We start from the raw sequence: 18,300 nt of genomic DNA on the forward strand, positions 1-18,300 counted from the left end.
AAACACACCTTCCCCAGTAAAGGGACCCCATCGATCAGCCTGTTCTGTAAGTTTTATGAAGTCCCCCCTCCGGCCATCATCTTGCAGGGAAGCGTCCCTCAAGACAGCCACGACAGGGTCGCAGAGGCAGCCGGAGTCACCCCTAGAGATGGCATCAGATGCCAGAACTCTAAGCTGAGACCTGACAGGGGCCCAGTTAGGGTCAGACCCCGAGGCCCTCCCTGGGGACACAGGCCAGGCAGTACCTTCCTCCAGTGGGAGCCGATTTCTTGAGGAATCTGAGAACAGATGAAATCTTCCTCCTGAAAACTCAGTTTCCAAATTGAGATGCGCAGTCAGTGTCAAATAAACCCCAGATTTCAAAGGCTTCATGCCTCGCAGAAAAAGAATATAAAATATCTCCATATTTTTTGTCGATTACGTGTTGAAATGATTCTTTTTAATGTATTGGGTTAAATAAAATTGATCATTAAAAAATTCCTCTCTTCTTTTTACCTTTTTAACGTGACTACTAGAAAATTGAAAATTGCATTCTGTAGCTCCCCTTATTTCTCTATCAGGCACTGCTGCTCTAGTCAGTTAGGACTTTGCTGCTCAGGATCCAAGAGAGTCAGATGGGGGCAGTGAGCTTCAAATAAAAGTTTTCTAATCATGGACCTAGTTGGGGAGGTGGAGGGAGAGAAAATGGGCAGCTGCTGAAGTTCCAGGCCCTTCTGTTCCTCGCGCCCCAGGAACCAGTGTGGCCAGGGCTGCTCATTCAACACGCAAGGCTGTGCATTCTCTGGGCACCACAGGCCATCAGCTATGTCCACTAGAGGTTCTGGGGTCCACAAAGAGGTTTGAGACCTGGCTGGGGGGCAGGAATCTTTGACTCTAAAATGCATAAATAAAAAATACAGAAGGAAAATGAATAAATGATGAATGTCCACAAACATGACAGTGCGTGCTTCATTCATCATTAATGTTAATACTCATTAAAGTTTCATCACCACTGAAAACAATTTGTTCAGTTTCTCACTTCACAAGAAGATAAGAATGTGCAGTGACTGTCCAGAAACCATAGTCACTTGGAAATTTAAAATATGCTGCTTGGGCCCAAGTGATCTCACACGTAGAATTATAGAAATCTTTACAAACGTTTCTACACCAATAAAAAGAAATGTATTCAGTGTTGATGTGAGTGAATTGCGAGATGTCTGATGTGATACAGAGTGGGGTCCCCAAACACAATGCCATAATCCCTGAAAGTCATATAAAAAGGCCTCGTAATACTGGGGTAAATAAGAAAAAGTATAGGAAAGCTTAAATGTCCATCAAGTGGATCCTAGTTAAACACGTTTGGCACACTTGGACAATGGACCACAATGCTACCCTGGAAAAGAACCAAGTACAGCCTCAAATACTGACATGGGAAGATGTTTTTGATATTGTTAGCTGAAAAGTAAGCTGGATAAGAATCTCTGACATGTAAATGCATTTTTGTTTTTTGAAAAGATTTGACTGCAATAAAAAAATATATAGCTAATGTTTAGTGCTAAATGCTCTACTTGAGGGGTCAGCAAACTTTTCCTGTAAAGAGCCAGATAGTAAATACTTTAGGATTTGTGGGTCACATGGTCTGTGCTGCAACTAGTCAGCTCTGCCTTTGTAGCTGGGAAGCAGCCATAAGTAATATGTAAATGATCACTGTGGCTATGTTGCAATAAAACTTTATTTACAAACATAGGCAGAATTCCAGATTTGGCCGCAGGGCCATAGTTTGCCAACCCCTGCTCTATATCATTATTCTATTTAATCTCCAGATAGCCCTTTATAACAGAGACTATCAGGGATCCTGAATTATGTATGTGGAAACTAAGGCTTAGAGAGAGCAAATGACTTGCCCAAGGTCCTCAGCTCTTATGCAGCATAGAAAAAAGTCTGGAAAGAGACACACCACAGTGCATCAGTGCAGTTAACGCTGGGGAAGAGAAATGAGGCCGCTCTTACCCTTTCCTGTCCTCCTGTAATGCTCTCAGTGCATAAGTCTCATGAACGTGAAGGTTAATCTGAAAATATTCTTTAAGACTTTGGGGAAACTCACTGTCTCCTCTGCATTCTCTGTTGACCTTGTGTGTTAGTGTGGACCAACGCGGCGGAACTGTCGGAACAATCAGTGGCCGAGGAAATTCCTGGGGCAGAGCCCTACAGAGAAATTTTTGTGGACCAGGACCTGGCCCAGTATGATAAGGTGAGGGGTCTCGGGGAAGCACAGAGCTACAGCAGCAAGAGGGACCATGGAGAGATTGCCACTGCCTCTTGTTCTCTGTGTCTCAAGGACTGTCCCTTTTTCCTACTTCCAAGAAACCACCTCTTCCTCCCAAGACATTCAGCCAGGTTTGGCCACTGCTCATTTTATCCCAAATAACATCTACAACTACAAGGTACTGAGCACCTACTGTGTGCTGGGCCATGTCCTGTGCACTTGACATTTATTAGCTTGTTAATCTTCACCATCTTCAAACTAGATTTTATCAGCCTCACTTCGCAGATTAGGAAACTGAAGCTCAGAGAGGTTCAGTGATGTGTTCAAGGCTGTCCAATGCAAGGAGCAGTGTTAGGATTCAAAGCGAGGTCTGGTTAGCTTCTCAGCGGGCACTTCTAACTCCCACACAGTAATCACTTGGTCAACCTTCAGGGATGGAACAGTGACGCAAAAACACGTTCCTTGCAGGAGGACGTGAGCCCTGAAGTCAGGGAGGCGTGGGCCGAGAGACTCGTTAAAGAACCAGAGAGGTTTAAAGCAGGGATGCGAGCAGAACAGGTGGATTCAAGCCATCCTGGGAAGGGCCCAGGTCAATTTCTCCCCACTTAGACACGACTCGAAAGTTACTCTAAAAGAAGCAGTCTATAATATCTCGCTTTCCTTCAGGGCCAGGGCCTGCTCCTGCAGCAATTCTCAGAGTTTGTGAGGAGCAGACCTACCTGGGGTTCTTGTCAGACACGGAAATCCAAACCTTCAGGAGGCAGGGGGTTCCAACCCAGGCATCCTGGGACCAGACTCTGAAAAATGTTGCAGAAAGGCGAGAAGCCACACTCAGATTCTGTATTTATCGCTGTGTAACAAGCCATCCCAAAACTTAGCGGCTTCAAACAGCAATTCATTATTCCCCAGAATCTATGGGTTGACCTGGAAGGTTCCTTTGCTCGTGTCCCCTGGCCTCACTCATGCGGCCTCAGTAAGCCGCTGGCTTGGCCATTTTGGTGGTCGGTCTCCATTGGCCTCCTTCCCACATCTAGGGCCTCAGCCAGGACGCCTGGACTGGTGCGCCCCTTTGTGCATGTGGTTTTTCATCACAGCACGGTGGTCTCAGGGTTCCCAGGGGGCCAGAGCAGAAGCTGCACAGCCTGTAAGAACTTGCCTGGAGATCATGCAGCATCACTTCCACTCCATTCCATTGGTTAAAGCTAGTCACGGGGCCAGCCCAGACTAGAGGGTGGGGAAATAGACTGGATGGCAAAACTGCAAAGTATTTGTAGCCATTTTTCAACCTGCCTCAATTTTAACTCGGAAATATAGTGCAACCACTATAATTTTTTCTATTTATAGAAAATTGTTATAAGCCATTTATCATTTTTTCTATTTATAATAGAAATAATTCTTTCTCTTTATAAGTCGTTTATACCCTGACTTGCCAGGACTCCTTCAAGTGACAATAAACAAATTAGCTTGAGGGGGAGCATTGATTAGCTCATCTTATTGGAAAATTTAAAGGGCCACTAGCTTCAGGTATGGCTAGATCCAGGAGCTTGAATAATGTCATCAGAACACCTCCCCACTACCAACTTCTCCCCTCTGTTTCCCTCAGTGTCTGGCTTTCTTCATAAGGCTGGCTTTGTGTGTTAGAAAAGACAAACTCAGGCAAACAAGCCTACATGATCCAAAAGAAGGCAAGATCCTCTCCCTCTGTAATCGATGTGTGAAATCTCTGATTGACCAGCTTGGGCCACATGCACATGGGGAGGTGGGACAGGAAGGATCAGGGCACATGACTGACAGTCCTACCCAGACCAAATGGAAGGAGGAACACTCCCTCCAAGAAGGGCAAGGGGACCCTCAGCAGGAAAGCAGAACCCACAGCTGTCCACTGCCCTCTGCAAACTTCTTATATTCCAGCACTGGCACGGGGCCTGGCACTTAGTTGCTGCCCGATGAATGTTTGTTGCATGAGAAATGAATAAGCACCTGGCTGATCATAACAGGGTGAAACAGGGGAAACTGCCCAGGAGTAGGGAATATGTCTGATGCTCTCTCTTGAAGTTTTGCCACCAACTTTCACAAGGACCCAAAGGAAGGCCCCTGGCAGCAGCTGGCAATGTCAGACAGGCTTTCTCATGAGCGAGACCCTGTCCTTCCCCAGGTCACGGAGCTAGCAGGTCGTGAGGCTGACTGGACAGCTCTCCTGGGAATGAGCTGGCCCAGAAATTGCCCGTTTACCTCCTCCCGTGACTGCTTTGGAAAAGGCCTCTGGGGAATTTTTTCTTCTTCTTCTTCTTCAGTATTTCTGACATTTTATTGATAACGTCTGGTGAGAAGTTTGGGGGAATTTTTTTTTCCTTTTTTGGAAAACCTAACCAATTCTTTGGCTGCAGAGCTTTATCACTGGAGAGATGGAGGACAGGGTTAATTATACCTGTGGGTACAGTCTACCAGCAATTTTGTTTTTCCAGCCGAAAGTTTACATGAGCCCATGCAAATAAATCAGTATTCCTGTCTCATTTACTTTCCAGATTGAGTTACCTGGAAAAAATTCATACATGAATAGCCAAAAGAGGCAGGAAATATTAGAAGAGAGGAAAGGGAAAACAAATAGTTCAGAATGTTTTAAGTTAAAACAAATAACCCTCATTATAGGCAGAATGTGGTCAAACAGAATGTTGTTTTCCTAAGTACCTTTCCTAGGTCCCCAGTGTGCTAGGCTGAATATTATAAATGAAAACACTCTAAGTAAACTTTCTAGCAACAAAAGTTCCCAAGTGGGATAGTTGTTCTTAATATGAAAGTCTAATTCTCGGGGAAAGGAAAGTTTCTGTACCTGTGAGGTATAGACATCCATTACAGGAGTCTATATACAATTACCTCATTTTAACCCAATTCTTGTCTCTATGAGATTTTCGAAGTGACAGAGATAGCCTTGAAAGTCTGCTTTTTCCCTCCCTGCCTGCCCTCACCTTCCCAAAGAATGATACCATATTTTTCCTGTATTTCTTTAAATGGGCTCAGCCTTACACCCAGACCCACACCTAGTAAATTTCCCATCTGTCCTCCACCCAGGATGAAATAATTCTGCTGCTGGGAAAAGAAGTCAGCCGTCTCTCCGATTTTGAACTTGAATCTAAATACAAAGACACCGTGATAGCAAGCCTGCAGAACCAAGTGGCCAACCTGAGGCAGAAGCTGTTGGAAACAGCCACCTCCAGGCAGAAGGAGAGGGTGATCCCGCCCAAGTTTCAGGTTCTGCATGAAGAGGACGATGCCCAACAGAGAGAGATCCAGAGCTTGAAAAACCAGGTAGGGCTCAGAGACAAATGGTTCGGGGCCTTGCGGTCACAACACAGGGTGACAGCTCTCAGGTAGAGCCTGGGGGGAGCCACCCGGGTAGTTAGAAATGGGCAGTGAGCACAGCATGGTGAGGAGTACAGTTCCAGGGAGTGCAGGGTTGGCAAGTTTCTAGCCTTGTAAGAACAATATTAGATTTGATTAAGTGCCTACCATGTTCAGGCCCCGGTGCAGGTGCTTTGGGTGCATTAGCTTATTTATTTATTTACTTACTTATTTAATTTATTTATTTAATTTATTTATTTATGGCTGCATTGGGTCTTCGTTGCTGTGCACGGGCTTTCTCTAGTTGCAGTGAGCAGGGTCTACTCTTCACTGTGGTGCATGGGCTTCTCATTGCAGTGGCTTCTCTTGCTGCAGACCATGGGCTCTAGGCACGTGGGCTTCAGTAGTTGCAGCATGAGGGCTTCAGTAGCTGTGGCTCGCGGACTCTAGAGTGCAGGCTCAGTAGTTGTGGCCCACGGGCATAGTTTCTCCACAGCATGTGGGATCTTCCTGGACCAGGGCTCGAACTCCTGTCCCCTGCATTGGCAGGGGGATTCTTAACCACTGCACCATGAGGGAAGTCCCCTCATTAGCTATTTAAACCTCAGTCTCCTGACACATGCCATTCTACAGATGAGGAGACTGAGGCACGCTCAGCGATGCCCAGGAGCTTGTTACAGCTTGCACAGCAAGTGAGAGACAGTGATGTGATTTGGGCTCAGCTCTGCCACCTTGTACACCTCATGCTTTCACACCCACTTTGCATTTCCACCCAACTCCTGTCGCTTCAGTGACCACTTCTCACACCCACCCGGACCCAGCCAGAAAGAGCTGGAGATGGGGAGAAGGAACCCCACAGTGTTCCAAACACTGAGGCCTTTATCAAACCCTGAAGGCAGCTGCTGGTTCATTTATAGGGAATTTCACCAAAAAATCTCCACCCAGAATGTCTGGATTTACCAGTCAACTTCATTCCTCCTGAAACTAAATGCAAAAGAAAAAAAAAATTTTTTTTAAGTTTTAAAGAACTGCTTTAAAATTGGCCACTGATCTTGTACATAAATTATATCTCAACAACGTTGATAAAAAAGCAATTGGAAATTGATGAATTTTGGCCTCAGTGCATAATTCTGCTTAAAACCCTAGTCAGATTTGGTTCAACATGACGGAGTAGAAGGACATGCTGTCACTCCCTCTTTCGAGAACACTGGAATCACAACTAACTGCTGAACAATCATCGACAGGAAGACACTGGAACTCACCAAAAAAGATACCCCACATGCAAAGACAAAGGAGAAGGCGCACTGAGACAGTAGGAGGGGCGCAATCCCAATAAAATCAAATCCCATCCCTGCTGGGTGGGTGACTCACAAACTGGAGAACACTTATACCACAGAAGTCCACCAACTGGAGTGAAGGTTCTGAGCCCCACGTCAGGCTTCCCAACCTGGGGGTCCAGCAATGGGAGGAGGAATTCCTAGAGACTCAGACTTTGAAGGCTAGTGGGATTTCATTGCAGGACTTTGGCAGGACTGGGGGAAAGAACGATTCCACTCTTGGAGGGCACACACAAAGTAGTGTGTGCATTGGGACCCAGGGGAAGGAGCAGTGACCCCCATAGGAGACTGAACCAGACCTACCTGCTAGTGTTGGAGGGTCTCCTGCAGAGGCGGGAGGCAGCTGTGGCTCACCAAGGGACAAGGACACTGGCAGCAGAAGTTCTGGGAAGTATTCCTTGGCATGAGCCCTCCCAGAGTCTGCCATTAGCTCCACCAAAGAGCCTGGGTAGGCTCCAGTGTTGGGTCACTTCAGGCCAAACAACTAACAGGGAGGGAACCCAGACCCACCCATCAGCAGACAAGCAGATTAAAGTTTTACTGAGCTCTGCCTACCAATGCCACAGCCAGCTCTACCCACCACCAGTCCCTCCTATCAGGAAACTTCCACAAGCCTCTTAGATAGCCTCATCCACCAGAGGGCAGACAGCAGCAACAAGAAGAACTACAATCCTGCAGCTTGTGGAACAAAAACCATATTCACAGAAAGACAGAAAAGATGAAAAGGCAGAGGGCTATGTAACAGATGAAGGAACAACGTAAAACCCCAGAAAACAACTAAATGAAATGGAGATAGGCAACCTTCCAGAAAAAGAATTCAGAATAATGATAGTGAAGATGATCCTGGACCTCAGAAAAAGAATGGAGGCAAAGATCGAGAAGATGCAAGAAATGTTTAACAAAGATCTAGAAGAATTCAAGAACAAACAAACAGAGATGAACAATACAATAACTGAAAAAAAAAAACACACTAGAAGGAATCAATAGAATAACTGAGGCAAAAGAACGGATAAGTGACCTGGAAGACAGAATGGTGGAATTCACTGCTGCGGAACAGAATAAAGATAAAAGAATGAAAAGAAATGAAGACAGCTTAAGAGACCTCTGGGCCAACATTAAACACAACAACGTTCACATTATACGGGTCCCAGAAGGAGAAGAGAGAGAGAAAGGACCCGAGAAGATATTGAAGAGATTATAGTCAAAAACTTCCCTAACATCGGAAAGGAAATAGCCACCCAAGTCCAGGAAGCACAGAGAGTCCCATACAGGAGAAACCCAAGGAGAAACACACCGAGACACATAGTAATCAACTTGGCAAAAATTAAAGAAAAATTATTGACAGCAGCAAGGGAAAAATGACAAATAACATACAAGGGAACTCCCAGAAGGTTAACAGCTGATTTCTCAGCAGAAACTCTACCAACCAGAAGGGAGTGGCATGATATACTTAAAGTGATGAAAGGGAAGAACCTACAACCAAGATTACTCTACCCAGCAAGGATCTCATTGAGATTCGATGGAGAAATCAAAAGCTTGACAGACAAGCAAAAGCTAAGAGAATTGAGCACCACCAAACCAGCTCTACAACAAATGTTAAAGGAACTTCTCTAAGTGGGAAACACAAGAGAAGAAAAGGACCTACAAAAACACACCCAAAACAATTAAGAAAATGGTCATAGAAACATACATATCGATAATTACCTTAAACGTGAATGGATCAAATGCTCCAACCAAAAGACACAGGGTTGCTGAAAGGATACAAAAACAAGACCCATCTATATGCTGTCTCCAGGCGACCCACTTCAGACCTAGGGACACATACAGACTGAAAGTGAGGGGATGGAAAAAGATATTCCATGCAAATGGAAATCAAAGGAAAGCTGGAGTAGCAATACTCATATCAGGTAAAATACACTTTAAAATAAAGAATGTTACAAGAGACAAGGAAGGACACTACGTAATGATCAAGGGATCAATCCAAGAGGAAGATATAACAATTATAAATATATATGCAGGGGGCTTCCCTGGTGGCGCAGTGGTTGAGAGTCCGCCTGCCGATGCAGGGGACACGGGTTCGTGCCCCGATCCCGGAAGATCCCACATGCCGCGGAGCGGCTGGGCCCGCGAGCCATGGCCGCGGAGCCTGTGTGTCCGGAGCCTGTGCTCCGCAACGGGAGAGGCCACAGCAGTGAGAGGCCCGCGTACAGCAAAAAAAAATAAAAAAAAAAAAATAAATAAAAAAAAAATAAATATATATGCACCCAACATAGGAACACCTCAATACAAAAGGCAATCGCTAACAGCTCTAAAAGAGGAAATCAACAGTAACACAATAATAGTGGGGGACTTGAACACCTCACTTACACCAATGGACAGATCATCCAAAGAGAAAATTAATAAGGAAACACAAGCTTTAAATGACACAATAGACCAGATAGATTTAATTGATATTTGTAGGACATTCCATCCTAAAACAGCAGATTACACTTTCTTCTCAGGTGCCCACGGAACATTTTCCAGGATAGATCACGTTTTGGGTCACAAATCAAGCCTCAGGAAATTTAAGAAAATTAAAATCATATCAAGCATCTTTTCTGACCACAACGCTATGAGATTAGAAATAAATTACAGGGAAAAACCTGTAAAAAACACAAACACATAGAGGCTAAACAGTACGTTACTAAATAACCAAGAGATCACTGAAGAAATCAAAGAGGAAATCAAAAAATACCTTGAGACAAATGACAATGAAAACACGACGATCCAAAACCTATGGGATGCAGCAAAAGCATCCCATAGTTCTAAGAGGGAAGTTCATAGCTATACAAGCCTACCTCAAGAAACAAGAAAAATCTCAAATAAACAATCTAACGTTACACCTAAAGGAACTAGAGAAAGAAGAACAAACAAAACCCAAAGTGAGCAGAAGGCAAGAAATCATAAAGATCAGAGCAGAAATAAATGAAATAGAAACAAAGAAAACAATAGCAAAGATCAATAAAACTAAAAGCTGGTTCTTTGAGATGTTAAACAAAATTGATAAACCATTAGCCAGACTCATCAAGAAAAAGAGGGAGAGGACTCAAATCAATAAAATTAGAAAGGAAAAAGAAGTTACAACAGACACCGCAGAAATACAAAGCATCCTAAGAGACAACTACAAGCAACTCTATGCCAATAAAATGGACAACCTGGAAGACATGAACAAATTCTTAGAAAGTTATAAGCTTTCAAGTCTGAACCAGGAAGAAATAGAAAATATGAACAGACCAATCACAAGTAATGAAATTGAAACTGTGATTAAAAATCTTCCAACAAACAGAAGTCCAGGACCAGAAGGCTTCACAGGTGAATGCTATCAAACATTTAGAGACGAGCTAACACCCATCTTTCTCAAACTCTTCCAAAAAATTGCAGAGGAAGGAACACTCCCAAACTCATTCTCTGAGGCCACCATCACCCTGATACCAAAACCAGACAAAGATACTACAAAAAAAGAAAATTACAGACCAATATCACTGATGAATATAGATGCAAAAATCCTCAACAAAATACTAGCAAACAGAATCCAGCAACACATTAAAAGGATCATACACCATGATCAAGTGGGATTTATCCCAAAGAGGCAAGGATTCTTCAATATATGCAAATCAATCAATGTGATACACCATATTAACAAATTGAAAAAGAAAAACCATATGATCAGCTCAATGGATGCAGAAAAAGCTTTTGACAAAATTCAACTCTGATTTATGATAAAAACTCTCCAGAAAGTGGGCATAGAGGGAACCTACTTCACCATAGTAAAGGCCATATATGACAAAGCCACAGCAAACATCATTCTCAATGGTGAAAAACTGAAAGCATTTCCTCTAAGATCAGGAACAAGACAAGGATGTCCACTCTCATTACCATTCTTCAACATAGATTTGGAAGTCCTAGCCACAGCAATCAGTGAAGAAAAAGCAATAAAAGGTATCCAAATTGAAAAAGAAGAAGTAAAACTGTCACTGTTTGCAGATGACAGGATACTCTACAGAGAGAATCCTAAAGATGCCACCAGAAATCTACTAGAGCTAATCAATGAACTTGGTCAAGTTGCAGGACACAAAATGAATGCACAGAAATCTCTTGCATTCCTATACACTAATGATGAAAAATCTGAAAGAGAAATTAAGGAAACACTCTCAGGTACGACTGCAACCAAAAAATACAATACCTAGGAATAAACCTACCTAGGGAGACAAAGACCTGTATGCAGAAAACTGTAAGACACTGATGAAAGCAATTAAAGATGATAGCAACAGATGGAGAGATATACCATGTTCTTGGATTGGAAGCATCAATATTGTGAAAATGACTCTACTACCCAAAGCAATCTACAGATTCAATGCAATCCCTATCAAATTACCAATGGCATTTTTTAGAAAACTAGAACAGAAAAGCTTAAAATTTGTGTGGAGACACAAAAGACCCCGAATAGCCAAAGCAGTCTTGAGGGAAAAAAACGGAGCTGGAGGAATCAGACTCCCTAACTTCAGCCTATACTACAAAGCCACAGTAATCAAGACAATATGGTACTGGCACAAAAACAGAAATATAGGTCAATGGAACAGAATAGAAAGCCCAGAGATAAACCCACACACCTATGGTCAACTAATCTATGACAAAGGAGTCAAGGATATACAGTGGAGAAAAGACAGTCTCTTCAATAAGTGGTGATGGGAAAACTGGACAGCTACATGTAAAAGAATGAAATTAGAACACTCCCTAACGCCATTCACAAAAATAAACTCAAAACGGATTAGAGACCTAAATGTAAGACCAGACACTCTAAAATTCTTAGAGGAAAACATAGGAAGAACACGCTTTGACATAAATCACAGCAAGATATTTTTTGATCCACTTCCTAGAGTAATGGAAATAAATACCAAAATAAACAAATGGGACCTAATGAAACTTCAAAGCTTTTGCACAGCAAAGGAAACCATAAACAGGATGAAAAGACAACCCTCAGACTGGGGGAAAATATTTGCAAAGGAAGCAACTGACAAATGATTAATATCCAAAATATATAAAGAGCTCATGCAGCTCAATATTAAAAAAACAAACAACCCAATCCAAAAATGGGCAGAAGACCTAAATAGACGTTTCTCCAAAGAAGATATACCGCTGGCCAAGAAGCACATGAAAAGCTGCTCAACATCATTAATTATTAGAGAAATGCAAATCAAAACTGCAATGAGGTATCACCTCACACCAGTTAGAATGGGCATCATCAGAAAATCTACAAACAACAAATGCTGGAGACGGTGTGGAGAAAAGGGGACCGTCTTGCACTGTTGGTGGGAATGTAAATTGATACAGCCACTATGGAGAACAGTATGGAGGTTCCTTACAAAACTAAAAATAGAATTACCATAGGACCCAGCAATCCCACTACTGGGCATATACCCAGAGAAAACCATAATTCAAAAAGCCACATGCACCCCAACGTTCATTGCAGTACTATTTACAATAGCCAGATCATGGAAGCAACCTAAATGCCCATCGACGGACGAATGGTTAAAGAGGAAGTGGTACATATATACAATGGAATATTACTCAGCCATAAAAAGGAACAAAATTGGGTCATTTGTAGAGACGTGGATGCATCTAGAGACTGCCATACAGAGTGAAGTAAGTCAGAAAGAGAAGAACAAATATCCTATATTAACGCATATATGTGGAACCTAGAAAAATGGTAAAGATGAACCGGTTTGCAGAGCAGAAATGGAGACACACATGTAGAGAACAAACGTATGGACACCAAGGGGGGAAAGCGGCAGGGGGTGGGGATGGTGGTATGATGAATTGAGAGATTGGGATTTACATGTATACACTGATGTGTATAAAATGGGTGACTAATAAGAAAAATATAAATAAATAAATAAACATTTTTAAAAAAGAGAGAGCAAAAAAAAACGTAGTCAGTGCTTGGGGGCCCTTGTTCTCTTGTTCTCTGTTTACTGTCTTTCCCTCTGTAACCGATTCTAGGTACACAGTTTCAATCCTAGAAATGGTGCTCTAGAAAGGACACAGATTGTGTATGGTGAACCTAGGAGATTCTAGCAGGAAACTGTAAGCTCCATGAAGGCAAAGGTTGGGCCCAGTAACCTTCTAGAACTCTGTTAGGACCGTGGCTGTTTGTTTGTTCTTTATTCATCCATCCATCCATCCGTCCATTAATCCAAAGAAATATTTTGGGGGGCCTATCCCGTGCCATGCCCTCTTCCAGGCTCTGAGAATTCAGCAGAGAACAAGACAGACATGATCCTTCCCCCTGTTATGCTCTAGTGAGGGAGACAAAAAACAAGTCAACAAATACATGCTCTAATATTTAAATGAACTAATGACTCTCCTTCAAACCTGGTTTTGAAAAAACAATGAAAGTAACAGGTCCTGTAGGAATTATTAGTGCAAACAGCTACCTTGACAGGTAGCTGACACATTAATGAGCATCTTTTTCTTGAACTGAACACAATTTTGCTGAAATATTCCTTTCAGTTATTCTCCCATTTCAGAGCTTTCCTGAGAAAATGACATGTCTTTTTCAGGTACATGGATGAGGCTGAATTATTCCCACATACCTTTTTTATTTTTGGCCATACCACGCGGCTTGCAGGATCTTAGTTCCCTGACCAGGGATCAAACCCAGGCCTCCAGCAGTGGAAGCACAGAGTCCTAACCACTGGACTGCCAGGGAATTCCCCACATACCTTTTTTTAAATAATTGAAATATATTTGACATAGAATATTATATAATTTCCACATATCTTTGAATATCAGCCGGTCCCAATTTGAGTATTATTTAAAGTGGCTGCCGATATCTGGGGGAAAAAATGTTTTTGTACAAAGAAATTATCTAGAAATAATTACACTGATGCATCATGCTCTTGCCTCCCCTACCCCTGGAGCTTCACTTATAACTGAAGAAGAATATTTTATAGCAAGGCATATATGAACCAGAGGCTCCATCGGTTTGAACTCAAATCGAGTTTCATCCACTGACATTTTAGTTTCTTAAGTATTCTACTGCCTGCAGAGCATTCCACCAGAAGTGTAAGCCACATGGCAGGTTGATTTATGGTTCTGATTACTTTATGTGTTTTCCCTGGTCCCCGAAGGTGTGTGCATAATGATTTGCTCTCAGAGATCTTTGACCTGCTACAGTATCACTAGAAAATTCTTACCTCCATGTGCTCTTATACGCCTGTGCTAATTAGAAGCCAAATTATCATCCTGAAACAATCACTCCTCCTAGCACTCTTAACTTTCTTATGATTCAGTGCCCATTTTATTACACAGCTTAACAGACATTAAACATCTTGGAATTTATGCCATTACAAACAATATGGATATTTACTTTGATAGTAAAAGTATCAAAGAGGTTTGAAGACTCTTTGGAGTTTTCCAGCAATCCGAAATCCTAAAACTCTGACACTCAGATTGAAATATTTTCAATCTGTCAAAACCACTGGAGTCTTAGAGGGGAACGTATGTTTTCCCTTCTGGAAGTTTGTCTCTGTGTGTTCTATCTCTGGTATCATGCAAATACAAGCATTAAGCTGAGAAGAGCTTACAAACACTTTCAGTGTTCCAAGGACCTTTTATGGAAAAGTTGTATTTCCCCCCAACAGAGAAAAGTAAGATGTGAAAGAATTTTTTCACTCAAAGTTTCCAAAGCACAAACATGCAAAAGTATAGCCTTGGGGAGAGTGGGGGTCAGAGTGGCCTGTGTCCCCGCAACTTCTAGCATAGACCCCCCCCAATAATGTCTCAGGTGCCCCAGGGAAAAAGTAAGTGTAACTGCCCCAAATGTCCTAGACTCTGAACCATGATGGTGCATGAAACGAGTCAGAAAACTTGTGAGACCTTGACGTATCTGTTAATTCTACCAGAGTAATAATGACAAGATTTCCAAGGACACAAACCAAGACCAAAGGCTGTGAGCGCCATCTGGTGGCCATATCAGCACGCCCGAACTCCATTACCTGGGCATGCCCACCACCTCCCCCCAATCTTTTTTTTTTTTTTTTTAGTGTGATGCCCGCAACCTGGTCTGATGGTAAACAGGGAAATTCCTGTATTTCTTCTTTTGGAGGGATTATTTTTATTTAAGACACTGAGTCTCTATTTACTCTTATAACAGTTATTTTTAATTTAATGCACGTTTTTAAGTTTAAAAAGGGAGCTGCTTCTACGAAAAATGCTAAGAAATTATAGTGGGGCTAGCCAAGAGACATGGGAAAAATGGTGAAAGTGGTATATGAATGACTGAAGTTTAGGAACTCTCTTCGGGTGGGGTTGCCAGATAAAGTAAGGACACCCAGTTAAATTTGAATTTTAGAATTTCGTTTTAGCGTGTGTCCCAAATATTGCATGGGACACATTTGCACTAAAATATTATTCGTTATCTGAAATCCTATTTTAAGTGAACATCCTTTTTTCCTCCCCTAAATCTGGCAACCTTACCTTAGGAGAACAAAGAAATTGCACCCAGGACTTCCCTGGTGGGACAGTGGTTAGGAATCCGCCTGCCAGTGCAGGGGACACGGGATCGAGCCCTGGTCCGGGAAGATCCCACATGCCGTGGAGCATGTAAGCCTGTGCGCCACAGCTACTGAGCCCTCGTGCCACAACTACTGAAGCCAGTGTGCTTAGAGCCCAGGCTCTGCAACAAGAGAAGGCGCCACAATAAGCCTATGCACCGCAACAAAGACCCAACGCAGCCAAAAATAAATAAATAAAATTTATTTTTAAAAAAAGAAAAGAAATTGCATCCTTCTCCTTGTCACTTCCGTTTTGATCTATCAAAACAAGCTAGTGGGGCTTCCCTGGTGGTGCAGTGGTTGACAGTCCGCCTGCCGATGCAGGGGACACAGGTTCGTGCCCCGGTTCGGGAAGATCCCACATGCCGCAGAGTGGCTGGGCCCGTGGGCCATGGCCACTGAGCCTGCACATCCGGAGCCTGTGCTCCACAACGGGAGAGGCCACAACAGTGAGAAGCCCGCGTACAGCGAAAAAAAAAAAAAAAAAACAAGCTAGCTCTTGTCCTGTCTACGGATTGGTTGACATTTATGCCCCAATAAACGTGTCCCTGTGGGAGTACTGAGGCCTGACATCTGAAAAATCACAGGGCAAAGGCCCACAGTGCACCTTGAGGTGGGAATGTCTGGGCCACTCAGAACAAGCAGTCTGGCCACATCAGACCGAGAGGGAGGGGGTTCCTGGCCCAGCTCTCTTTCCCAGCCTCTCGGGTACCTGCTCTGTGGAGGCCGAGGCCTGGCAGCTACTTTCGGGCCCTTACCAACGTTGCATTTGATGGAGAGCCTTCCGCACCCCACGTGTAGACCTAGACCCCTGGAGGGGGGCCCGCCCTTGAGGGGGCTCTGAGCCATGGACTTAGAGGGTGCTCACAGCAGCCATAGATAGAGCTGGCCTGTGGTGCTCCCACCCACGATTCCTGTATTTCCTTTATTTTTTTATTATTATTATTTTTTTGTGGTACACATGCCTCTCACTGTTGTGGCCTCTCCCATTGCGGAGCACAGGCTCCGGATGCGCAGGCCCGGCGGCCATGGCCCACAGACCCAGCCGCACCGCGGCATGTGGGATCTTCCCGGACTGGGTCACGAACCCGCGTCCCCTGCATCGGCAGGCGGACTGTCACCCACCTCGTCACCAGGGAAGCCCCTGTATTTCCTCTTAATAACAACCACACTGGCGTTTAAGTGAGCCTGGCAAGGCTTACAAATGCACACATAAAGATTACCAACTACCTTCCCCAGAGACGGACGAGGGAAGTTGAAGCTAAAACACACCGTGAGGGCTTCCCTGGTGGCGCGGTGGTTGAGAGTCCACCTGCCGATGCAGGGGACACGGATTCGTGCCCCGGTCTGGAAAGATACCACATGCTGCGGAGTGGCTGGGCCCCTGAGCCATGGTCGCTGAGCCTGCGCGACCGGAGCCTGTGCTCCACAATGGGAGAGGCCACAACAGTGAGAGGCCCGCGTACCGCAAAAAAAAACCAAAATAAACCCAAAACAAAAGAAAAAAAACACCCCGTGGGTAGTCAGAGGAGAGGACCGTCAATAGCTCTTCCCCCTGTGCCGTGTGCCAGGCTTGATCTGAGCACTTGTACACATGCTTACTTATTAAAATACTTCTAACAATCCTATCAGGTTGGGACTACCATCACCCCGCGTGCAGACTGAACAAAAGGAAACAGAATATGGTGTCCTCCTTGTGTTCACAAAGCCCGTTAACTGGCAGAGACAGGACTTGAAGGCCACAGTCCGGCTCCCTAGTCCATGCCATGCTTTACAGCCTCCAACTTCTCACGCTCATTCCTAGAGCCACCTGGGAAGGAGGAACCAGGCAACTAAAGACTGGGTTTGAATCAGACTCCACGTCTGACCAGACGCGTGATCCCGAGCAGGGGGCCTCGCCTCTCTGAGTCTCAACCTGGCTCCCTTGCAAAATGGGCACATTAATGGGAACGTCAGCCTTCAGCAACGCTGTGACGAGTATCAGTGTAGCATGTGTGAACGGGCTCTGTAAACTCTGGAGTGTTCTGTGAGGTATAAACTACCCTCTATTCTCATTAGAGGGAATTCATTTCATAACCTGCTCCCGGCTCTTGAACTTTGCTGTGCATCCAGTCAGTGCTGGATGATCTGGAACCAACAGCTGGTCTATTTATGGCTGAAAACCCACAGGTCATAGGAAGACAGCAGCACCGGAGCCCCTGGGTGGCCACAAAGATAAGGTTCGTGTCTTGAGGACCAATGACATGGTGGTCACTGAAGGAACAGGCCCCTCCTGCCCCTTCCACTGGTGACAACTGAAAACCTTGGTTTCCCCAACACCCCGATCCAAGATCAGCCCGACTCTTTGCCCAATGTTGGAGAAGTACCAGCGTGTCCTGCAGGCCTGGCTGGCCCCCTCTGACTGTGTGTTGCCTCCTTCCACAGATCAGTGCCCTACAACAAGGCTACAACCAGGTGCTGAGCCAGACCCTGGATATCACCTCCCTGAAGCACGAGGCCGAGAACTTAAGGAAGGACGCCGCCATCACGTCAGGTGAGGCCCTTCTGCATTCAGGCCCCAGAGCTTCTGCCCTCCCGCTGCAGACATCACCAGTCAACCAGCGCACCTGTGCCCGTGACATGGGTGCAGCCTCAGGGATCACCCGTGTCGGTGCATTAGAGTTCTCCCTCAGTGGAGGTTTCTTGCCACCCAGTTCCGAGGGCAGGGCCTGGTAAATATTTGAGAGAATGGTATCTCTTGGCTACAAGGTCTCCTGAGCACTGGCCCCACCAGGGAGAACACAGG

At 44.4% G+C, this 18,300-nt stretch overlaps 1 protein-coding gene across 1 annotated transcript in view; it reads left to right on the plus strand.

Moving 5' to 3' along the window:
• Positions 1-18,300, plus strand: part of LOC309808926 (forkhead-associated domain-containing protein 1-like) — a gene marked incomplete at both ends in the record, with an annotated part of 92,965 nt that overhangs the window by 48,218 nt on the left and 26,447 nt on the right. Inside the window, 3 exons of the mRNA XM_082629493.1 lie at positions 2,121-2,230; positions 5,315-5,551; positions 17,940-18,048. Of these exons, the coding sequence (XP_082485619.1) occupies positions 2,121-2,230; positions 5,315-5,551; positions 17,940-18,048 (456 nt within the window). The remainder of the gene's footprint in view (positions 1-2,120; positions 2,231-5,314; positions 5,552-17,939; positions 18,049-18,300) is intronic.

The sequence above is a fragment of the Mesoplodon mirus genome, assembly GCF_964341445.2.
Source record: "Mesoplodon mirus genome assembly, chromosome: 7".
In the NCBI taxonomy this organism is placed as follows: domain Eukaryota; kingdom Metazoa; phylum Chordata; class Mammalia; order Artiodactyla; family Ziphiidae; genus Mesoplodon; species Mesoplodon mirus.